Source organism: Mauremys reevesii, linkage group 2, assembly GCF_016161935.1.
Source record: "Mauremys reevesii isolate NIE-2019 linkage group 2, ASM1616193v1, whole genome shotgun sequence".
In the NCBI taxonomy this organism is placed as follows: domain Eukaryota; kingdom Metazoa; phylum Chordata; order Testudines; family Geoemydidae; genus Mauremys; species Mauremys reevesii.
In genome coordinates, this window is record NC_052624.1 from 94,683,665 (window position 1) to 94,708,529 (window position 24,865).

The following is a 24,865-nucleotide window of genomic DNA, read 5'->3' on the forward strand; positions in this document are numbered from 1 at the left end:
CCCAGCAGACCCCCCCTCTACATCTGGCTGAGGCCCCGAGAAGGGCCCCTTTGAGCACAGTGGTCTCCATAGCTACACAGAGCAGGGTTAAAAACTCTTCCAAACAGAACAGATGTGAGGAGGGTAAGCGCAAACACTGTTGTAAGAAATGGGAAAAATCTGTCTCCAAATCCTCATACAAAAAGAGGAGCTCGTCTCTGACACCCTCTGAATCAGGTGAGACTCTACATCGCAGTATGACTATGTCAGGAGCTCTCAAGAGCATGGTACCAATTCCTTGTCACTGAGAACCAAAAGTGCCCTGAAACCATCTCTGATCAAAGGGGCAGGACCATCCTCAGTACTGACGAGGGAAAGAAGGGAACAGTACTGACACGCAGTAAAAAGGAGATCTTGGTAGCAAAAACTATTCCTGTCTGAAGCCAGCACTACGAAGAGACAGAAGTCCAGTCCACTCTACAGCTTCATGGAGCTGAAGGACTTTATTATCTATGTGGACCTGGAATCACTAATATTCCCTGGTCAGTTTGCCACTCACTTAATCAGACCACCATTATCAATGGTATCCCATATTGATATAGAGGCCTCTTTCTCCTCCATCCAACAGATGGACAACAGACCTAGAAAAGTCATGCTCGGAAGCAATATAATCCATCCTTAGCAATAGTAGAAAAGATTCCAAAAGAAAATGCTACACAGCAAAATGGAAAAGAGTCCCTATATAGTGTGAGCATAGTCGACTACCTCCAGGGGGTTCTGAGATCCCTAGTATTCTTGCATCCTACGAAGTGGGTATTCACCCACGAAAGCTCATGCTGCAAAACGTCTGTTAGTCTATAAGGTGCCACAGGATTCTTTGCTGCTTTTACAGATCCAGACTAACACGGCTACCCCTCTGATACTAGTATTCTTGATTACCTTGTCTCTCTGAAAATGTCAGGATTATCTCTCAGCTCCTTGTGTGGTGTCCTTGGCAGCCATTAGTGTCTTTTACTCTCTTCTGGACAGCCATTCAGTTTTTGCCCATCAGATCATAGTAAGGTTTCTGAAGAGACTTGTCAGAACCTTTCCTCTGGTGCTGAAACCTGCCTCAATATGGGGCCTCAGTCTAGTCCTGTCATCATTAATTCCCCCATTCAGACCTTTAGCCTCATGTTCTTTTGCTCATCTATCTATGAAGCTTGCCTTTCTGGTTGCAGACACCCACCTAGAAGAGTAGGTAAGCTGCGAACCTTTATGGCAGACCTACCCTACATGGTCTTCCATAAGGACAAGGTCCTTATCCTAAACTAATTCCAAAAGTAATCTTGAAATTCCATCTGAACCACTTACCTGTCTTCTATCTGAAGCGCCATGCCGCCAGATAGGGCAGGAAGCCCCATTCTATGAATGTCCGCCAAGCTTTAACTTATCTATAGAGGATTAAATCCTTCAGAAAATCTCCCAAAACTTTTTGTTTCCTTTGCCAAATGCATGAGAGGGGGAGCTATGTCCTCAGAAAGACTGTCCAAATGGATACTGGGCTGCATCCTGATGTTTGAGCTGATGGCAACCCCTCCCCCTCAAGATACGAGGCCCTATTCAACTAGTCCCCAGGTTATATCAGCAGTTTCGCTTTGAGATGTCCCTCTCCTACACAGTTGCAGAATGGCAGTGTAGGGCTCCATCCATATCTATGTGAGACATTATGCCTTGGTTCAGGATTCTACAGCAGACACATTTTTTTGGGAGAGCAGTCCTTCAACCTATCATATAGCATGGTTCCTCCCACCCTCATCCTCAATTAATACTGCTTGAGAGTCACCTGGAGTAGAATGCAAGTAGGGACCATCACTCAAAAAAGAAAGAAAGGTTACTTCCCTTGTACAGTAATTGGGGTTCTTCAAGATGTGCGGTCCCTATCTGTATTCCTGCCCTTCTTCCCCCGTGTAGTGGAGTCTTATCCTAGTGCTATTCATGGCAGAAAGGGGACTGGAGAGGTGGTTGTTGCACACCACCCTTTATGCCCTGGATTTGGTGCACAAGAAGAGAGGGGTGCAGGTGCAAACCAACAGACACTGCTAGGAAAAATCTTCCAGACTCAGGCCCTTCGAACACATGTGCACCGCAAGTGGAATATAGCTAGGGACCACACATCTCAAAGAACTCTAATCACTGAGCCAGGTAAGTAGCCTTTCTTTTCCTTTCTATTTAAAAGAAGTCTAATCTCAATTTAATCTTTGTAGATTTGTTTTAAATAATATTTATCTTCTTTATTTTTGCCCTTTACGTACTGTTTAATAGCGTCGTGGGAGCTTAATATGCTTTTTCTGAGTTACTGTGAACAATCTAATATTAGAGTTCCGCAGCAGCTCTGTCCTTTAGAATGCTGACTTAAGTCCTATCAAATAAGTTCATTTTTTAGAACTTTTATATCCATATATCATATATCTTTATTCTTTCTCACTCCTTTATTTCCAGTGAAAGAAATATATGATGTTTGGACCTAATCCTATAAGGTGTGAGCACTCTTGACTCTCACTGGGAGCTGAAGGCACTTAGCACTCCCTAGGACAGGGGCAGGCAACATTTTTAGCTTGAGGGCTGCATTAGGTTTCCAAAATTGTATGGAGGGCTGTCCCCAAACAGCCAGGCATGGCCTGGCTGCCACCCCCTATCTGATCCCCCCCCGCTTCTCACCTCCTGATGGCCCCCCCAAGGACTCCTGCCCCATCCAACCACCCCTTCTCCCTGTCCCTGAGTGCCCCCCGCTGCCCCATCCAACCCCACCCCTCCTTCCTGACTGCCCCCCGGGATCTCTGCCCCCCGTTCAACCCCCCTGTTCCCCACCCTCTGATCGCCCCGACCTCTATCCACCTCCCCAGCCCAACTCCCTGCCCCCTTACCGTGCTGCCTGGAGCGCTGGTGGCACTACAGCCATGCCACTGTGCAGCACAGAGCACTGGGTCAGGCCCGGCGGCACAGTGAGATGAGGCTGTGGGGGAGGAAGGACAGTGGGGGGGGGGCTGGGGCCCATAGGACCCTCCTCCTGGGCCAGGAGCTCAGGGGACAGGCAGTAGGGTCCCATGGGCTGGATGTGGCCCGCAGGCTGTAATTTGCCCACTTCTGCCCTAGGATCAGCCCACAGATCTGTTCTTTTGGTGATGAGTTTTCCTTACCAAAGAACTTTTGAAACTTGGTTTGGTGGTCACAGAATTGTAGAAGATGTTTCGACCACCTTTTACTCCTGGGGGAATTCTGTGCAACTGTGCATGCACAGAATTTATGTCTCCTGCAGATTTCTTTGCTTCCCCACAGAAAAATGACTTTCTGATGGGGAAACAAAGGGAAGCCACAAAAGCAGTCATGCAGCCCTCCTCAGCAGCAAGTTTTTGGTCTTAGGGCAGCCAGCAGAGAGGTAAATCACTGTGGGGCAGGGAGCAGGACTGGGGAAGACCCGGCTGCAGGCTCCTACCCTGCGCCAGGCTCAGCTTCTAGTCCCAGATGGGCTGGGGAGGACAGGACTTCCTCTTCCCCTGCATGGCATCCGGGGCCGGGTCAGACCCACCCTCATATTTCTCCCCCAACTGCAGGAAGCTCTGCAAACTCCCCTCCCTCCCGCTTCCTGCACCCATCACACCTCAGCTGGAGGCAAAGGGATCCCTCTACAGGGAGCTGCTCCCCCATCCATCCAACTCCCTGTGTATCCATACCCCCTCATACCCAGACCCTTCCGCTGAGCCTCACCTCCCCCGTGCTCAGAATGACCCACTCCCCTGCACTTGGACCACCCAAATAAGCCACTCACACCCAGATCCCCACCCCACCATGCCCCAACCAGCTGCACCTGGATCCCCACTTCCCCAGCATCTGGACCCTCCTACTGAGCCCCCACACACCCAGACCCCCCTGCTGAGCTCTGTCTCCCCTCACAACCAAGCCCCCCATGCTGAGCTCCAACCACCTTCACCTGGACCCTCCTGCAGAGTCCCATTACCATTACACCCAGAACCCCCAACAAGCCTCTGTGCATCCAGATTCCCCCCACACTCGGATCCACCACTGAGCCATCTGCACCCAGATTGTCCCTCACAGAACCCTCTCAACCCACACCTGGATCTCTCCACACTAAGTTTCTCCACAGTTGGATCCCGCCTTGCTGAGCTTTCCTGCCCACACCTGACACAGGGCCCTGGCATGTTTCTAGGGCAGGCCTGGTCCTTGCACTGTGTCAGGTTTGGGTGCGGCCTCGCCACTGAGTACATGTCCCAGGGGGAGCTGCACAGTGAACTCCCATCTTTGTGCAGCCAGTGCCCTGTGCTCCCCAATGCCATGCTGGAGCCGCCACGTTTATTTGACAAATAAAATTTGCAGAATTTTAAAATATTGTGAACAGAAATTTGAATTTTTGGCACAGAATGCCTTCAGGAGTAACCTTCATATAATCATCATGTGATGTTTACTAGTCCAAGGTCTACAGCTGCTTCACCACTTAGGTCTTCACTTGGGAGGCTAGATCCTACAGCCACCATTGAAGTCACTGGGGGAGTTCTTCAAATGAAGCAGCTGCATGACGGACCCTTGAATAGCTGGTAGTGTTGCACACTTCTAGTGATCTGTCACTAGAAGCTTGTCTTGATAATGACATAAGCTGGTCTTGTCAAATGTCTACTCCTTATTTGATAATTTACAGTATGTATTTAGTTTAGTTCAACTCAGACACAATATCTAGTTTTCCATGGCGTCTTCCTCTTTACTCCATTGTTCAACTGAGTTGACCCAGGCAATAGCAAATCAAATGGCTTGCCTGAGATCATTCAGTTAATATTCTGAATTTGAACCCAGAACCTTATTGGTGCTCATCTTCCCACAGCTTTTACCATCACCATTAATCAACTTAGCCTTTGTCAAAGTAAAATTTAAGTACCCACATAAGTACCTTCAGCTGCAAGAGCCACTTGATTAAAATACACATTTAAGAATTTACTCAGATTAAAATTAAAGCTACTTATTCGTTGCTGGAAAAGAAAAATACAGGAAGGTATTCATTGGTCCCTGTTGATGGAGAACTCTTCTTCCCACTAGGAAAAATGTTTAGACAGTTCACAATTCATTTCATTTCATTCACAAAAAGTTTGAATAATTAGGCCAAGGCATGGGGAAGCAGCACAGCCCATCCATTGTCCTTACTTTGGCCTCTTTGTTCCTGGACACAAGTGATTGACACAGGCCAGAACCTAAGCTTGTTTTTGCCCTCTAAAGGTATGTACATAGTTTCTGGTTTTCACTGAGAGTGAACTCAGCTGGCAAACAATTTCTATTCATCAATTAATAGAAATAGAACTACATGCAAGATATTGTGGCTGTGTGTTATTTTTCAATTTTAAAATCAGTGTAAATGGATATTGCAGAGTTAGGGGTTGTGGCCCTGAGAGTCTTGGGAAGTTCCAAATGTGGCCCACTGAGTCCTATCAAGTTGCCTACATGGCCCTCAGTCTCTCAGCGTTTTAGGTAACCTGCAATAGATTACTGAGAAACACACCATTATTCTAAAATGACCTTGATAGTCTGGGACATGACATGTCTTTCAATGAGCCATAATTACAAGCAGTGGACAGCACTTAGCTATCAATCCTTTGATTTAAATGGGAGGGACCTGGGTGCTATCTGGGGAGAGACATCAGTTTTTGAAATCCCTTCTTCTGAATTAACTCAGATGTAACTTTCCCTGCTTGCTGTAAGAACCACCTACACACCTATTGGATATAATGGTGGTGGGTGCAAATGCCTATACAGATCTGTTCTCCGTGTTTTGGGAGGAGGGATGAGTGCTAGGGTATTGTTTTTGTTCCCATTCTCTGTCATTCAGCTGGTTGATTTTTTTTTTTTTAAACTTGGGTATGGTTTGAGCCAGGTTGAGTCAGCTGTTGTAATTTTTAAGAGTTTTGTATGATTGTATATTTTAAATTATGTCCAAACAAAGCTAGTGTTTTAAGGATAGGTGTATTTGCTTGAAATATAAATAATGGATAAATAAAAATAAAATATAAATAATAAATAAATAACACAGCTAATTTATCTACATGTGCTGGCAAGCTATCAGAGATAGCACACCCTATGGAGTGTAAAACATACTTTGACCTCTCTCTTCACTTTCTGTGCTGTGCTGACAGTCAGCTAATGAGGTCATTTTTTCTGTGTGTAGATGAGGTCTTGTCTGAAAACTTTTTGGACTACAAGAACCGTGGGGTCAATGGCTCTCACCGTGGTCAGATTATCTGGAAGATTGATGCCAGCTCTTACTTCGTAGAGCGTAAGTACTTTTTCTTGCTACTACAGCACAATTCAGTGAATGTGGAAAGGAGTGAGCTTTTTTAGGCTGTGCCCATGGTCTGTATGTCCTTCAGGAAGTTTCAAGCATGATATATTTATACAGGGGTGGCCAAACATACTGACCCTCCAAGCCACATATGACAATCTTCAGAAGTTGAAGAGCCAGGGCACGCCTGCTGGGGCTCGGGTCTTCTGACCTGCTCCTGCTGAAGCCCCGAGTCCCAGCAGGTGCACCCTGCCGAGCTGGAGCCCCAAGACCCCTCTCCCCACTGGTCAGAAACCCCTACCCCACCACCCTGCTGCAAGGCAGAGGTCCCAAGCTTCCGCACCAAGTCTGGTAGGTGGAGAATGCAGGGAGGGAGGAGGGGAGGAGCTCCACAAGCTGCACTTTAACTGTAAAAAAAACGCATGTGGCTCGCGAGCCAGAGTTTGGCCACTCCTGCATTTATACATTAGGATGATCCAAAATGCTTTATGGAGCGGTGAACAACGGTGCCTACTAGGTCATGAATACTGTGGATATTGACTGATTCAAACTATTTTCAGGCTGATATAATTAAGCATTAAAGTCCACTTGACATCATATAGTATGAGTTAGGATTTACATCAGTTAGGATTTACATCAACATGTTGTGAAAGACACCCCAGTGGGCCTAATCTTAAATTGTTTAAAAAAGGTAATAAAGGAGACATACCAATCTCCTAGAACTGAAAGGGACCTTGAAAGGTCATCAAGTCCAGCCCCCTGCCTTCACTAGCAGGACCAATTTTTGCCCCAGATCCCTAAGTGGCTTCCTCAAGGATTGAACTCACAACCCTGGGTTTAACAGGCCAATGCTCAAACCACTGAGCTATCCGTCCTCCAATCAGTCCTTATTTAAAAAAAACCTTGTTGACTGCAGGACTTTACGAGTTGCTCACTGCCTCCAGACTGCTCTTTTGCTAGTTTTACACTGATGCAACTACATTGACATCAATGGAATTACTCCTGATTTACATCTATGCAACTGAGATCTGAATCTGGCCCAGGGAATCTAAAATAATAGCTAACCTGTTTTTGAGTCCCCTGAGCATGTAAGTCACACAAACTTTGCACACAGGTAGAGTAGTGTAGATATAAGGGAGTCTACATTGGTGTAATGGAGTCTAAGGGCTTGAACCTGTTCCCACTGAAGTCAGTAGCACAACTTCCACTGAACTCAGTGGTGTGGAGTAGGGCATAAGTGAGTAGGGCATGAAGAGTCTAACTACATCAATTTATATGTCACCTCTGATTTTTTTTCCAGTAATCTCCCTTATACTGTTTGGCCAAATTCAGAGATGATATGCATGGAGGTGTAAGTGGGTATCAATCTAAGGGTATGGCTACACTTGCAAATTTGCAGCGCTGCAGCAGGGTGTGAAAAAACACCCTCTGCAGCGCTGCAAATTGCGGCGCTACAAAGCGCCAGTGTAGTCAAAGCCCCAGCGCTGGGAGCCGCGCTCCCAGTGCTGTCCGTTATTCCCCACAGGGAGGTGGAGTACGGACAGCGCTGGGAGAGCTCTCTCCCAGCGCTGGGGCTTTGACTACACTTAGCGCTTCAAAGCGCTGCCGCGGGAGCGCTGCCGCGGCAGCGCTTTGAAGCACTAATGTAGCCATAGCCTAAGGTTGACTGGATTTAAGGCAGTCTAAGGGACTCAGACTCAGGTGGTATAATTTACATATTAAGGGGGCTGGAAGAGATGTGTAAGTTAGCCATCTTAGACTCATCCCTGAATTTGACCTAAATATCTGGCATCAGCAGGAATTTATTCTGCTACCTGCAGGTGTTCTGTGGGTATTCATAGTGGTAGAAGTGGGTTGATCAGAGTTCTCTTGCAGTGTGAGGCTGCAGGCCATGTTCTGTAGTGCCAAGTGGTAAATTGACCAACAGATGGCTGTCTCAAAGAATTGAAGGGGTACTGTTGATATTTCAGTTTTGTAATCTTTTATATTTATAAAAAATGCAGCTGAGGGCAGTTACAGCAGCCTGCCTGTGATCTGGTGACAGTGGATGTTACTATTAAGATTTTAATGCTTCTAATTTCGGAGAGGAAATATACTGTAGTATAACTCAAAGGTTCTAATTTGAAACTGCTTCCTTGTGCTACAGCTACTAAGCTGCAAAGCTGAAACTTTGTTTTCTTTAAATGGTAAAGCAGAGTTGTGGAACAAGAGACTTAATTTCCCAAGATCTGGACTTGGAGAGGTTCAACCCATCATGAAGGAGATGCCTCCAGTCTCTTGGGGGGGAGAGGGCAGTAGAACTAGCTAGAAGTATCTTTCCCATGTGATCCATAATGTGAAACTAAATAACTGGTGGTGGGCGCAATCCTGGCGTGGCTGAGGTCAATGGGAGTTTTGCCGTTGATTTCAGCAGCTCCTGGATTTCACTGGATGCATTCCCCTACTCACTCATATAGGACAAGTCGTCATCCTGCCTACCAATATCCAGAGGAAAAGGGAGATAAATACATAAGGAGCAGTACATAATAGTACATGATGATATTGGTAACCAAACTTGCTTAACCACTGAGGTATGAATTTAAAGTAGAGATACATGTTGTGTATACATGTAGAGATATACACATTTCTACATTATATTTAAGAGATACTCCTCATTATTGAGGATATATGGAGGCTTTGTGATTGCTTAAAAGCTTAAGTGAAGCTACAGTGTTTGACAGTCTCATGCATTTCATAATTGAAGAAGCCATTGTGAGCCGCTGGCTTCCAGTTTTTAAGTTCTTTAGGGCAGGGATCTTACCTTCTTTTATGTTTGTACAGCATGTAGCACATTGTGGTGTGTTCTACTGAAAACAAATAATAATATTAACAGAATAGCAGCATCGAAGAAATCTGTTTTATTATTTTTGCCATGCATTGAAGGACTTTTTAAGTTAATTTGTCCGTTTAAAAACTGGGGAGAAGGAGGAGAGGGAGAGAGAGCACAATGATATAGCAAGTCACTTTCAGGGTCCCCATTTTTAAAATATATTCTGTTCATTTTGCGCTTCCCTTACATTTGATGCTGGTTTGGCATCTTTATTTTAGTAATAAAAGTAACTTGTAACACATATTAGCTCAGCTACAAAATCATCCTTTCATTTCTGCTTTTGCTAGTTTTTATGTTTGCATTTATTTGTATATAATTACTTTTTAAGCAGCCTGTTGACCCAACTGTGATACAAAATATGCAAACTTATAGATAATACAGTACTACAGTACAGAGACAGCCAGTGCTGCCTATCAAATTGCCAGGTACAAAAACAAAATGAAAAACAAAATGTAACCAAATGCTAAATAAAATTTAATAATGCCTTATATAGGAATCTGAAGGCTCCCAGACTTGGGCTCCACTGCAGAATAAATTTTGACTCTAGTCCTTGAAATAAAAAAATACTGAATTTTTTGTTGTTGTCTGGGGTAAAATGTACTTAATAGATTTTAAGGCTAGAAGGGGCCATTATAATAATCTAGTCTGACCTCAAAATTAAATGTGTTTTTCTACTGCCAATAGGACTGCCAGGAGATTTAAACCAAGGACCTTTCACATAACAGCCAGGGAACTTATTTCTGTGCTAGCAGCTAACTTTAAGTAAATAGCTCAGATGACATTTTTTAACATTCGCTTATTTAAGCTCAAGAAACATGCACATTAAAGTTTGGGAGTTTTGTGAATAATAAAAATTAGGAAAGGTGAATTGAAGGGTGAAAATAAGTAAATGGGAATACATTGCTACTTTGCTATGTTTTGAATATATAGATATACATTGGATGTCTGGGAGTGTTTTGTACTAAATCCTTAATATTATTTGAGCAATTATGATAGGAACTGAACCTTTCTCTCCAACATCTTAGGCAGTTAATGATAAGGTGACACATGGCATTCTAGTTATGTAATCTCTAACCATTGTACCTAAAACACTGCTAAGGCATTAAACAGAATTGAAAGCGGGGCTCCACTTCTGGTAAAGGTTACACTAGTTCGCTTTCAGTGGTCTGGGAGTTGAAGTAGGAGCATGGAAGGACAAAATTGATGGTAAAAAACACTGTACACTTTAGCAAAAAACACTGAACCATATTTCCAGATCACTTCTGTAGGTGGTAGAAATCTTCAGACAGATACAGCTGATGATGACCATAATCATTGGCAAAGAAGATAGCCTGAAATGAAGTTCAAACAAGGAATAAAGCACAATTTTTCAATGTGGTCATAAGAAACACTAATAGGGGGATTTGGTGCTATTGAGTTTTAAAGTTATGGGTATTATAGATATATTTGTAGCAGTATACAGGAAAGGAGGGCATGGGGAAGGAATGGAAACCATTTTTCACAGAAATTACACTATACATCTTTACCAAATTCCTCAGATTTCAATCATTTCAGCTATTTTTATATTGTTTAATTGTGTTTCCCTGATATTCTCAGAATCACCTGCTTGGTCTGAGTTACCAAGGGCTAAGTGAACAGATAACTTTTAAATTGCACTAAAGGCAATAGAATTATTTCTGTGCTATGGTTCTATGACAGCAGAGAATAGCTCTCTCTCCTTCAGTGGTACAAGTTTCAGCACTCATAGGGCAGGCGTTTAACATATACCCTGCTTTTGAATCAGCTGATAGCCTGGTTTAGTACAACTGAGACAATCTTGATATCTGGGGGAAAACTAAAAGCATAACTTGCAATGATCCGAATGGGCACAGAACTATTTTTGGACAGGCTACTGTGATGCCCAGAGATGTCCTTGTTTCTCATTCCATTTGATGGACAAAATTAAAAAAAAAAAGAAAAAGCCAAACCTATCCTATCAATACTAGTAACAGACAAAAAGGTTTACGGTTTTTTTTTTAAGCTTAGAAAAAAGCTTAAGATTAACTGTGCAGAGATACAGCATGCAGCAATTTAGAGCAATCAGCAATCTCTTCCACGACTGCTTAGTTCAGGCCAGGACAGAGAGAGAGTAAGAGATCCTGTGTAGTGTCACTACCATACGAAGCACAGGTGATAGTTTAGGACCTCAAAAGCATTACAGAGTCAAGTCTTTGACTTGTGGTTTTAACAATCCCTTTTATATTCATTACAACCAATTATTAGTTGTTATTATTTGCATTTATAGTAGCACTGAAAGGCCCCGACTGAGATCAGGGCCCCATTGTGCTAGAAGCTATGCAGACACATGGCAAAAGACAGACCCTGCCCTGAAGAGTTTGCCGTCTAAATAGACAAATCATCGGATGGGAGAGAACAAGTCCTCTTACACATCTTACATATAGGGAACTGAGGCACAGAGAGTTTAAGTGACTTATTCAAGATCACTGAGGGAAGACTATGGCAGATCTAGGAATTGTACATAGGACTCCTGAGTTCCAATCCACTACCTTAACCCCTTCTCAACCAAGTTTGTCTCTTTTCTATCAGCAGGGACAGTACAATAAACAATCAGTCAGCTTCTTTATTATCTTTTTTTTATCTTTAATCCTCTGTTTCCCATTTAGTCTGTTTCTGTCCCAGTATATTATGTATAACTATGGCTAATTCTGTACAGTAAGCTGAGTGCATTCATATCACCTCTGCATTCATATTTCTCACACACACGCACACACGTAACATCACACATTACTATAGCCATCTGCAGTTTATATTTATTCACAGCTAAAAAAAAAAAAGATTAATTCAGTTTCCTAGAGAAGTTTGTGTCTTTGCACTTTTTATGGATCACAAACTTACAATATAATGTTGAACGACAGATATGCAATTGCTGTGAACCTTAGGGAGTTTGCTTCCAAATTACAGCATGAATGCAAGACAGAACTGAACTCATATCCTACTAGTACTCAGAAAATAAAGAGTATTAATAGATGCACAGGCCTTGTCACACTACAGCCGGTTTTGCATTTCTGCAGCAGACTGGCAATTTGGTTTTTATGACATCCAGTGATAAACAGTAACTGACCACAATAAATATGGAATGGCTGTTCTTGGAGGTTTTGTGTGCCTCTAGGGAAGCATACTTTCTCTGTGTTGCAGCTTGGAGGGCACTGCAGTGAAATAACCAACCTATAATGAGTTTTCCAGGAAAGGAAGCAAGCTTTACTTCATTAGAATTTCTGGCACATTTTTTGGCCTATACAGCAATAGTCAGTGTGAGAGACCATTTGTTTGAGGTGTAATGCTGCATCTTCCCATAAACAGTACATTAAGTTAGCACATCCCTAAAATGGTGGGAACTTTGACGCAGTTCAAATTTCACTGTCTTTAGCATAGTAGCTGAATGTGCAGTTATCTTGTTTGAATGGGTTACTTTTGTTGCCACAGGTTTAGTACTGACAAAGGAAGGAGACACACTGCTTGCAGATATCAGAGATAACAGAGTTTTCTGTACCACTGTTGAGCATGGGAAAAAAGCAGAAGACTTACAGTCTGAAGGTCATGCAACTGAACTAGTCAGAGATCTGAGGCAACATGATGCACCTGCCAAAGAGACTGGGAGTATTGTATCCTAGTATGTAGTTAATGTTTAGTACAAATCCCTTTGTTTTTGGAACATAAGCATAAATGTTCCAAAATCAATGTACTGAAATGTCCCAACCAAATGCATTTATTGGAGGCCTTTCTGAAAGTATCCCTTTAATTACTTTAGGAAGTTGCTTTAAAGGATATTGTCAAAATGAGGATAATTAAAGTACGTTGTAGCACAAGGGCTTTCCAAATAAATGAGAGAAAACCGCACTGTCAAAAATCCCAAAAAGCTGTAGTGCAGGCAGATCTATTGTGCAGCAGTGCCTCTCACTCTCCGATTGGAGTTGGCCAGTGGCTCTGCCCCCTAAAAGAACACTCAGTCCCCCAGCTTCTCTCAAACCATACTCAGCTAGGTGTGGGGGAGAAGGCCATGACAATATTGTTTTCCTTACTTTTGTGCCCAGTCACAGAGTTCAAGGCAGAAGGGACCACCAGATCATAGTCTGACCTCCTGTGTATCACAGGCCACCAACACTACCCAGCACTCTCTACTAAACCCAATAACCACAATTAAACCAAATTACAGCCCACAAGAGACTATTGTGTGTCACAGGCAGTAGGAGAGATTGAGGTGCAACAAGACCTGAGGCCTGCTGCCTCCACAATGCCACGGAATTGATTAAGTGAAAGCTAAATGGGAGGGATAGCTCAGTGGTTTGAGCATTGACCTGCTAAACCCAGGGTTGTGAGTTCAGTCCTTGAGGGGGCCATTTAGGGAACTGGGATAAAAATCTGTCTGGGGATTGGTCCTGCCTTGAGCAGGGGGTTGGATTAGATGATCTCCTGAGGCCCCTTCTAACCCTGATATTCTATGATCCTGGCAAATGACCCGCACCCCATGTTTCAGGGAAAGATGGGGGGGGAAAAGAAAACCCAAGGTCACTTCCAATCTGACCTGAGGGAAAATTCCCTTCTGACTCCATATATAATGATCAGTTAGACCTGAGCATGTGAACCAGGCAAGTGCCTGAGAGAGAGAATGCTCAGAGCGCTGTCCCCAATGTCCCATCTCTGATGTTTCAGAGGAAGGAGCAAGAAACCCCCAAAAAACAATACATTGAGGTGGGGGGATCCCTTCCTGACCTCTGCAGGTAACCAGCTGCAGCCCTGAAGCATGTGATTTTAAGAATATTGGACATGAACCAGAAGGGACCCCCAGGGGTGCCTGTTATCTGGGGTTACTTACACCCAAATCTCTCAGTAACTTTACTCTCTGTGAGGTGGTATCAGTAAATAAACCAAGGGAAATGCAGCACCTCTGTCTGCTATATGGCTGGCATAAATCACACAAAATGCTTTTACTTAAAGCCTTCACTTTATTGGCTTCCAGCACTCACACCTGAATGCCTGTACTCCAAGTCTCTGCTTTGTTTAGTCTCAAGCACATACAAACACAGTAGGCTATAGAGCACCCCCAAACAATCATTACCCAGGGTCTGGAGGGGTCTCAAGTGGTCAAATGAGAAGGTTCCAGTGCCCAGCTATCTGCCTGTTGCTGGGGATTCCAAGAGAAGTCCAGAAGATCAAATCCAAATTCCTCAGACCTGTCTACCCCTTTTAAGTTAGTAACTGCTACAATTACATCAACAACATGTCAATCAAACAAAAACCATTAAGCAAGCACTTTTAAGCCCTTAGTTATACAGATGTGTTTTTGCAGAGTCTGCACTCTCATGGGTCCCGACACACACACCAGAAGTCAAATATAGATTGGCTTCCTGTTTTTCACACTTGCCCCAGCATATCAGGGAGGATGCAGTCAGTCCCACACTTCATGATCGCTGCCTCCCACCAACCCCGTCCCATCTTTGCCTTAGTGATGCTAAGGTTGGTACAGAAGCCTTACAGGTATTACTCATCCCAATAATCGACAGTGGTTTGAGCACCTGTCTGGTTGCTAAAAATGCCCCTCATCATGCCCAGCCCTACTGCACACCCTCATAAGTAACCCCATCATACAATCCCCTCAGAAATTTGTCCTGCTCTCTCTTAAAACTATTTAAGTTGTTTGTTCTCACAACTCTTAGTGGGAGACTTTTCCAGAACTTCACTCCTCTGATGCTTAGAAACTTTCTTCTAATTGCTAGCCTGAATTTGTTTGCAGCCAGTTCATACCCATTTGTTACTGTATCAACATTGTGTGTTAGTTTAATTAACTCTTCACCCTCCTGGTGTTTATGCCCCTGATGTATTTATAGAGAACAATCCTATCTCCCCTCAGCCTTCATTTTGCTAGGCTAAACAAGCCAAGCCCTTTCAGTTTCTTCTCATAAATAGGGCCCTACCAAATTCTCGGCCATGAAAAAGGCATCATGAACCATGAAATCTGGTCTTTTGTATATTTTTATCCTATAATATACAGATTTCACAGGGGAAACCAAACTTTCTCCAACTGGGGATCCTGACCCAAAAGGGAGTTGTGCGGGCATCGCAAATTTATTATAGGGGGATTGTGGTATAGCTACCCTTACTTCTATGCTGCCTTCAGAGCTGGGTGGCCCAGAGAGTGGCAGCTGTTGGCCAGGTGCCCAGCTCTGATGGCAGTACCCTGCCAGCAGCAGTGGAGAAGTAATGGTGGCAATACCATACCACTCCACCCTTATTTCTGCACTGTTGCCTTCTGAGCTGGGCAGCTGAAGAGTGGTGGTTGCTGGCTGAGGGTCCAGCTCGGAAGGCAGAAGTGCAGAAGTAAGCGTGGCCATACCATACCTTGCCATCCTTACTTCTGTGCTGCTGCTCATGGCAGCACAGTCTTCAGAGCTTGGCTCGTGGCCAGCAGTCGCCTCTTTCCAGCCACCCAATTCTGAAGGCAGTACTGCCGCCAGCAGCAGCGCAGAAGTAAAGGTGGTAACACCGGAACCCCCCTACAATAACCCTGTGACCCCCACAATCCCATTTTGGGTCAGAACCCTTAGAGTTACAACGCTGTGAAATTTCAGATTTAAATATCTGAAATAATTAAATTTATGATTTTTTAAATCCTATGACCACGAAATTGACCAAAATGAACCGTGAATTTGGTAGGGCCCTACTCATAAAGATAGGTCCTCCATTCTTTTGATCCATCCTAGTAGCTCTTCTCTGCACATGTTCCAATTGAAATTCATTTCTTGAACATGGGTCATACAAGATGCAGAATGCCCTCACTTCCCATGGGCTTTAGTGGGAATTGAAGACAGAGCTGGTTAGCAATCTTTTTCCCTGCCACGGAAAATTTTGACGAAAATGGAAAAAAAGATATTGTCTAAATTTTCTATGTAAAATTTTGAGTTTCTTGTGAAAAATCAAAATCAAATATTTTGACCCAAAACGCAAATATTTCCATTTTGAAATATCACTGTGATGCCTCATGAGTTTTTTAGTCCAGGTGCTTCATGCTTCCCTTCCTTTCTATAGGCCAGGTTCTCTTGTTGGACTACCTCTCCCATGCATGAGGTGGGTGCAGTATGGGAGATGTAATCTGGCTGGGGAACCCAGCCTATGGAGGAGAATGGGAGCATAAGGCGCTTAAACTGCAGTTTACAGGAGGTACTGCAGTGGCCTTTCTTAATCAAAATACTTCAGTTTTTGTCTGAAAACCAAACAACTTGGGGGGCTTACTGGGCGTTCAGTTTTTTTTATGAAAAATCAAAATTTTCAAAAAACCAGCAAAAAAAAAAAACTTCAGAAGAAATTGTTTTGGTAAAAAGTTTTTTCCTTTCTGTGGAACCAAGACTCTACATCTGACCACTATGAATTTTGGGAAAGTTTGGATACTGTCTGGATATGGATCCAAACTTGAGTCACAAGACTATGATTATATTTATTTACCTTTTAGGAGCTGAGTTCAGATTTCTGTGTTTCTTATCTTGTGACAGTTGGTATCACAGGGGCCTAGAGAGAAACAGGGAGCTGCATTCTTTACCAGACTTTAGGTGTTAGAAGTGTCATCAATTCTTGCCAGGGAAGATCCCTGAATTCCAACCTTGGAAGTGAAATAGAAGAGGAAATAATTTTCAAATATTTTATTTTTTAAAGTATTTACTTGTAATTTTTAAACTTCTCCCATATATTTTATCGGGAAAATTCTAATCCCACTGAAACCAGTGTCAGAATTACATGAGGCCAGGATGTGGCCCTCAGTGATATAGGATCTTAAGCAGTTTTTTGTATTTATTTATTATTATATTATAGTAGCACCTAAAGGTTCCAACTGAGATCAGGACCCCATTGTGCTAGGTACTGTACATACATATAGTATGAGGCAGTCGACCCAAAGAACTTACTGCCTAAATAGACAAGACAGACAAAGGGTGGGAGGGGAGACAGAGGTACAGCCAGGTGAAGTGACTTGCCCAAGGTCACACAGCAGGTCAGTGGCAGAATTTAGAATAGAATCTACATCTCCGGACTCCCCGGACTCCAGTGTCTTATCCACTATTGTAAAAGCATTTCAGTCCACCCGCAGAACCAAGTGTGGATATACATTAAAAGTTGCTGTATGATTTGAAGTGTTCACTGTATAAATGGGTGTTACTGCACCTATTCCTCATCTTTTCCTTTCACTTCTTAAAGAACAGTGTTTCTGACAGCTATACTGATTCCTACAGCTGGAGTTGTGGGGAGGGTTTGCATGTGGCGGCTGTGCCTTCATCAGATCATACAAATGTCAGAAAAGGTTTTCTTCTCATTTCTATGAGGCTTTTATTTTAAGCAAACTGTGGGCAGAGGAGTAGATCCAGAAGCACTGCTGCTCAGTGAAAGAACAATTGCTAGCCCAATTGTATCTTCTTCCTTCCCAGACACCAGCTCAAGAAGCAGGACATGAATTCTGCTCCCATCCCAATCCTCTGGTAATCCTGCGCTGGCCCAACCTTCTCCCAGCTGCTTCTCTCCCTCTGAAACAAATACAACACTGAGCTGTTCTCTGCCTCCCTCCCATTTGTCGCTGCCACTTTCCTGGTCTTCCCCCCCTCCCCCGCCACATGTACACCTTTCTTCCTCGTACGATTCAGTACAACAGTCATAGTTTCTTGCTACTGCTGAAGCCCCAACTTTTGGCTAGTGCGGTTTTGGGCTGGCAGCAAGAAACAGTGACTGGTTTGGGGTGCTTGTTAGAGGCTTTTGGGGGGCATGAGGAAGGAGGATTAGTGAAGGGGCCACTCATTCCAGCCAGGAGCTCTACATAGCTCATGCTTTGGGGTTAGTGCTTATGGCCTAACTTCCGCTGCAAGATGCAGATGTGGTTTGTGGGGCAGACTGTGATGCTTGATCCACCATTTGCTGTAGCAGGTGGCTTTGGAGATGACCGCAAAGAGACTAACATCACTCACTCTATGGGAATCCTTCAAGAGGGTCTGCTAGTGTCCTGAACTTCCCTCATCCCCCTATATTTGAATATGTGGGCAGTTGTAAGTGGTCTATGCCCATTCTCTCCTTCAAATGCTGCTGAAATCTCAAGGTGGGGCCCAAAGGGTCTGATCCTCCACTTAAGTCTTCCAGAGACTCAGGTTTACTGTTGGTTGTCCATTTACCCCCAGAGAATGGAAGGATTTAGGTGATTACAATGGCTTAATTCTACACCTATGAGGTTGATGCAGGTGTGAGCTGTGCACTTGCTGGCATTCATGCAGAGTAAGTATATGACAGTGTGAATTCTATGTGCACAATATGGATATTTAGGATTCTTTCGATAGGTACTCACATTTTAAAATGTTGGTCTACATATGTATCTATTTTGCAAAGACCTGCTCAACAAATCATACCAGTGATATCCTAATAGTGAAAATTGATGCACAATGTATCAGTTTTTGATCATGAATTCTATTGTGCAAGAGATTCTATTTTTACTTTGGCTTCAGCAATCAGGTTTTCAGAGCAACTCAGAGTTCAGTGTTCAGAGTCTGCAGTAGTTGTATAGAAACGAGAAGAGGTTCTTGACATCCAAACTATGCTGGTAATGTGGCTAATGCTGTTTTAATGTTTTAAAAGTGTAATCTGTTCCTTGAAAAGTCTATAAATGAATGTGTATGGATTGTCTTCCTCATTAGAGTTTTTTATTTTAATATTCTGCACAGTGGATGGTGCAGTCAATATTAATTTGTTTTAATGGATCAGGAAAATAAGGTAACTCAGTTGATGTTGTTTTGCAAATGGTTACATTTCTGCTATCAGAGGCACAAGATTATAGCTTCATCTACTGTTTGTGTGTTAGCCTTTGCCACTGTTAACTAAAATCCAGTGGAAATTCTGTTTTGGTCTGTGCTATCCAGTGCTTTGTTGGAATGTACTTCAGAAGATACAGCCTCTCTCTCTGTTTCACTGAACAAGGAGCCATAGTCTGCCCTTGGATACTCCCATTGGGCCTATTTCTGAAGCAGCTGAGAGCAAACAATTCCCACTGAAATTAGTGAGAACTGCTTGCATGCAGCAGCTGCAGAATCAAGCCCATTGACTTCATTGTGCATCCAGGTGCAGTGTATCCAGGTGCAGAATTTGGCCCAAGTGGTTTTAACTATGTAGAAAAAATATGAAATTGCATAGGTTACAAACACAAGGGGAATGGGAAGATGCATTGAGTGACTGGAGTGATGTCAGCACATTTATAGCAAGGTTATTTTTCCTCTGAAAGGTGATTGGGATACCAGCTCTTGTTTCAGTAGTTTTATTAATAATTAAATACAATGAAAACTCCTGCACCTAAATATATATGGGTCTGACCTCAACTCACAAATGCAAAGTAATCCAAAGGAATGGTTGCCATGCCTGTCTCAGTTCATCTCTTCATACCCATGCATTGCCACTGGATATGGTGGTTGATCTGCAGGGGCAGCTCCAGGCACCAGCATGCCAAGCGCGTGCCTGGGGTGGCAAGCCACAGGGGGTGCTCTTCTGGTAGCCACGAGGGCGGCAGGCAGGTTGCCTTCGGAGGCATGCCTGCAGAGGGTCCGCTGGTCCCACGGGTTCAGCGGACCTCCCACAGGAGTGCCACTGAATCCGCAGGACCGGGGATCTCCCGCAGGCAAGCTGCCAAAGGCAGCCTGCCTGCCATGCTTGGGGCAGCAAAATACCTAGAGCCGCCTCTGTTGATCTGGAGGGCTCAGAAGAGTGGGTAGTCTTACGTCCCAGATGAAACAAGAAATCAAACCCCAGTGGGCTGCTTTAAGGGCAGAGTGTTAGACATCACTCTTTTATTTCAATGTTTAAGATAATAGTACAAACAATTTGTTGAGTTAAATTTTGGTGGTTTTGTGTGTTTCTCATTTGAAAAACCCTATGAAAAGTTGCCATTAAAATAAAATGACAAGGCATAACGTATAGTGTGTGCATTGAAAATAGCATGTAATTGAGCAATATGTAAATGTTACGTTAGTATGCAGACTACAAACTTGATTCCTGTTTATGCTAAGGTGCTTTTACGCTACTCTTTAAAGTGGGCATAAATGATTTGTGCTGCTTCAAGGCTCTATTTACATTGCCAGAATAGTGTAAAGGGGTTTTAGTGTTGATGAGGATAGGCCCCATCACTTAATTATTACAGAAACTTTGTAGCATTGTAGAACTGTTGGGTTCTAGTCTCAGCTCTGCCATTGACTGTGTGATCTTGGGTAAGTCACTTAATCTCTTTTTGCCTTAGTTTACCTATCTATAAACTAGATATGATCATACTTATCCACCTCCTGAGTGGTGTTCTGAGGATTAATTTGTTAGGACCCAATCCTACAGTAATTACACACACAAAATTCAGTTGGATTTTGCTGACAGTTTTGCCTGAATGAAGAAGATAGGATTGGGTCTGCAAGCAGGTGGTGTATCCACTCAGTTCCAAATAAAGTGTACATATACTGTGTAAGGGCAAACTCACTCCCTTGCTGGGGGTTGGCTTTATGAGCAATGTATAGCTAATAAATGCAGCCCATGCCTCCTCCACTGGCTCGGCTGTTCCTAGGATTTCAGCCATAGAACCCTAAATCCCTCTGACCAAAAGGTCACTTTCCCCTCCCAGAGTGGAATGAAAGATCCAGACCTGCCACACTGGTCAGCAGGAATCAGTCAGCATCTCCCTAGAGGGTTCCAATATCTGTTTAGAGCAAAAGCACCCTATTAATATTGGTATAGTACCTTGAGAGCCTCAGATGAAAGGTTCTTTATACATGCAAATTTCAAACTTTTCAAACTTCCTAAAGTTCACTCATCCCATTAGAAATTATAATTCCCTCTCAAATCTTATTGCCAGATTCTTTTTATAAAAGTAAACCATCTTAAAATAGATACTTCTGCTGTGATTGCTTCTTAATTAAATTGCTCTAATGATGCTTCTGTCCACCTTTCGTCTTTCATTTATAGTATCTACCCTGATTTCATTAAGTTCTCTCCTCTTAAATGATCTCCTGCCTGTGAATTATTCTGACTCTTCAATGTCTAGTGCAGCATCCTCAGTGAGTCCTCTAAATTTAACCTGCACTATTCCCTACTAATCCTTCCACCTCCCTTGCTGGGAGGGGCTAGCTGATATATACATGCTTCTTTTGAAGAGGCCTGCACTGTGGTGTAGTGAGATGATATGCATATTTGCTTGTCTGAGGATGAGCTGTCACTACATACTTGTCATTGTACTGCTTGTGTGCTATGGAATCATCCCTGCAATCATGAGGATAAATACCATGGGCCTGATTCTAATTTACATTAAATCCATTAAAATTGCTTTACATGAGTAGACTGTGTCTAAAGGTAATCTACTACCAGAAAGGTGTTAAGTGTTGTCTTATTGTAAATGAGAGTCAGACCTCAAATGCAGAAGTAGGCATTGTTTGTTTTTTTTAAAGATCCCTCTTTTTCTATTTCTTATACTGTTTTTGTCCATGCCTGTCACTTCTCACTCTCTCTGTCTTGCACAACTGAAGCCTTTAGCACCAGCATTACTTGTTGGAAGCCCCAAACCAGAGAAATCATTAAAAAAGGACCTTAAAAAAAAGTAAAAGAAAAAAAAATCTCCTTTTGTGTTATAAGCATAATGCACAAAAGTACAAGATGTGAAGTGGAAAAAAATCACTTGCATGATAAGAAAAGAATATGGTTCAGTTAGAAATAGGATGGGTGATGAATGGGTTCTGTAACTGAATTTCAGCTGTAAATATCATAATGGTTCTGCAGTGTTCTCCCTGAAAGCAAGAGACTAAATGGCAGGGTGTCTGGAGAGGTGAGATTAAGACTTGATGGGTAAAAAATCTTGGATTAGGAAAATAAGCCTGGTGAGGCAAGAAGAAAGGGACTGGTATGAGTAGCCATCAGTGGGGAAGAGACAGGACAGGGATGGGGACACGCTGGAGGGAACAGGGTGGAAGGCATCATGACTGGGGGAAAGAGGAGAAGTCTGTGTCCACTACAGCACACTTCCCTCCAAAGTATGGAATAGAACCCGGAAATTCCCAACTCTCATCTTTCCTCTGCTGTCAGCAAATATCTGTGAAGCCTCACTGGCAAAGTATTCCATCCCCCTCTAATGCTGGAAGATAACAGATAACTACAGCTATCACTTACTCTGTTAATTCAAGTGTCAGAGGTCTGTGCAGAGGATATAAAGGTTCCAGCCCTACTGATGACCCACGTGGGTGTGAACATGATGCCAAATAACGGAATTTCTGCTTTTTTCAGTAACTTTTTGTTTTAAAGTAGGAAATTATACACACAGATGTTCAAGGAACATTATTAAGGTTGTAAAGTTAAGCACTCAAAAGTTAGGAAATGCAAGAATTAAAATTGCCTATGCAAAGACTATCATAATACATATGCACAAGAGTGTAAATTAAGATTGCAGAGGCAATCTTAATTCTGGCCTTTCCTATCTTTTGGGTGCTTGATTTTCGAACCTTAATGATGTTCTTTTAACATTTTTTTTGTGTAATATCATATTATACTAGTTATAATGTTGATTGCATAATACATTTACTATATTTTCAACCTGAAATTATCTTTCCCACATTCAGTGTATGAGGAAGAGTTAAATATCAAAAGTCAGACCAGTCAAATGGGGATTTTTACATTTTTTTAAAAAACCTCATGAATTTTAACCTAATCTCGTTATTTTGGGTGGTTCAAACTCATGTTTTGGATTTTTTTTTAATTGTTGGGGTTGGCAATAACATTTACTGTTTATGGCGTTCAAGTCTTAACAACTCAGATACTTTATCCACTTTTTGAAATAACCAAATTAGATACTATTTTAAATTATAGATGGACCCCATTTGTACAGTTTGATTCTACAGTCAAATCTGGATACCAATGTTACTAAAATGCAGGTGGCCATATCTGAAGTTTTGGTTTGGCCGGTTATAATTCGAGGATCTGATTTTTTTCCTCACCTACACTAATGTAACACCCTTTCCTTAAGAGGAGCTACTGCTAATATGCAGTGATGCAAATGGCAGGATAATCAGGCCCAAACAGGCCAGCTGGATCTGGATTGGAATTGCTCCACACATCAGAGTGAAACCTTGGCCCTACAGAAATCAGTGGCAATTTCACCCACAGTATTCAGATATAAGGTTTTGTGTTGAGTTTATACTATGCATTAGTTTTAAAAATAGTATTTTGCCCCATTATAAGAGCACAAAAGAGCATCAAAATTGGTATATGTCACGCTGTCCGTAGTGGCTCATGAGCATGAGTGCCAACCTCTGGGCAGACTGTCAAAAGCAGGGCAGACATCCCAAACTGGTAGTATGTTCTATAATTTAGATTTCACCAAACCAGTAACTGGATCACTGTAACAGTCTTAACATGGAGTTACAAATCATCCCCTCGGGCTCTCCAGTCTATCTTGCCATTCAAATAAGCTGGGATTAGTGATAAATGGTCACTTACACCAAAAATCACAAAATATTCAGGTTGCATCCAGTCCCAAGAGACCAGTCACTTACCCTAGATCGATTTGTACCTTAGATCTCACATCAGAGACAATGCCTGTAGTCAGTCTTGTAATAAACTAACTAAAGGTTTATTAAATAGGAAAAAGAAATAGAATTATTTACAGGTTAAACCATTTGTTCAATCTGTGTTTCTAAAAGATGAATTCATTCAGTATTGAACATCTTTTCAGGGCTTAACCCAGGTTAGCCCTGGGGATCTCCGCTTGTTTGTTTAACTCCAGCCTTTCCAAGAGTCCAAACAGCAGAGATGAAAAATCTTGGTGGTAGCTATTTTTATTTCCCTCTTCTAGCATTCAAACCAATGGGATGAGGCCTTCCGTACGTACTTCTCTATGGGTGTATGGGGCAAGTCACAAATTTTGTCCTGTGATGGCCCACTTAATTTTTGATAGCCCTCCTGGATGGGCAGAGGGAACCACTCTTCCCATCTGAGTTCGCAAGTTCAGAGAAGGCATTTTTACAATTATAAAACAAACTTATTTTACCTTGTGGCATGGAATACAGACATTACAAGTGAGCTTAAAGCATGCAGCAAGTTACAAGCTTTTCACAGAGTCTAAATACTGTCTTATAAGACTAATACCAATATTGAACAAAATTAACATGCAGGCGAGCTCATTTGGCTTTTAGCTATGAGTTCGTCAGTTCCTAATTAATGCCTACGGTGTTAGCCAGAGCTGGCACTTGGTTTACCAACGTCACAGCATAATTCTTTTTTTCCTTTTCCTTTTATAACTGGATAAATATCTAAATTAAAAAGAGAAATAAATCGCTCCTGGTTTGAAATTTTCTGCTCCTGACTGAAAGGCAGTGCAGGCATATTTTGTGGCTGAGCTACCAAGCCATGAAAATTGGGTTAATAATGGAACCCCTGACACCACCTTAAGAGTTGCACTGCTAGCAGGTACCTCTGTAATTACTGTGTCATTGTGAAGGCGTTACTGAGTGTGCAGCGCCTTCTGTGATGTATGAAAAATCTCTGATAGAAAATGATTCAGTGGAAACCCTGTAAATGCATAATGTGTGCCCTGATAACATTTCTGCCTCTGAACTACCCTATTGTGGTTTTTGTGCAGTTTGGTGAATAGAATCTGGTTTTGCTTT

At 42.7% G+C, this 24,865-nt stretch overlaps 1 protein-coding gene across 22 annotated transcripts in view; it reads left to right on the forward strand.

The window, feature by feature from the left end:
• The window catches only part of HECW1 (HECT, C2 and WW domain containing E3 ubiquitin protein ligase 1), a 451,523-nt gene that overhangs the window by 207,762 nt on the left and 218,896 nt on the right, over nt 1-24,865 (forward strand). For 20 of the 22 annotated variants that reach the window (XM_039525998.1, XM_039525991.1, XM_039525994.1 and 17 more), the window contains one exon: nt 6,185-6,292. The exons of 1 other annotated variant lie outside the window; for it this stretch is intronic. In XM_039525998.1, the coding sequence (XP_039381932.1) occupies nt 6,185-6,292 (108 nt within the window). Of the gene's footprint in view, nt 1-6,184; nt 6,293-18,712; nt 18,790-24,865 lie in introns of those variants that run through there. One more of the 22 variants, XM_039526010.1, reaches the window with a different exon arrangement.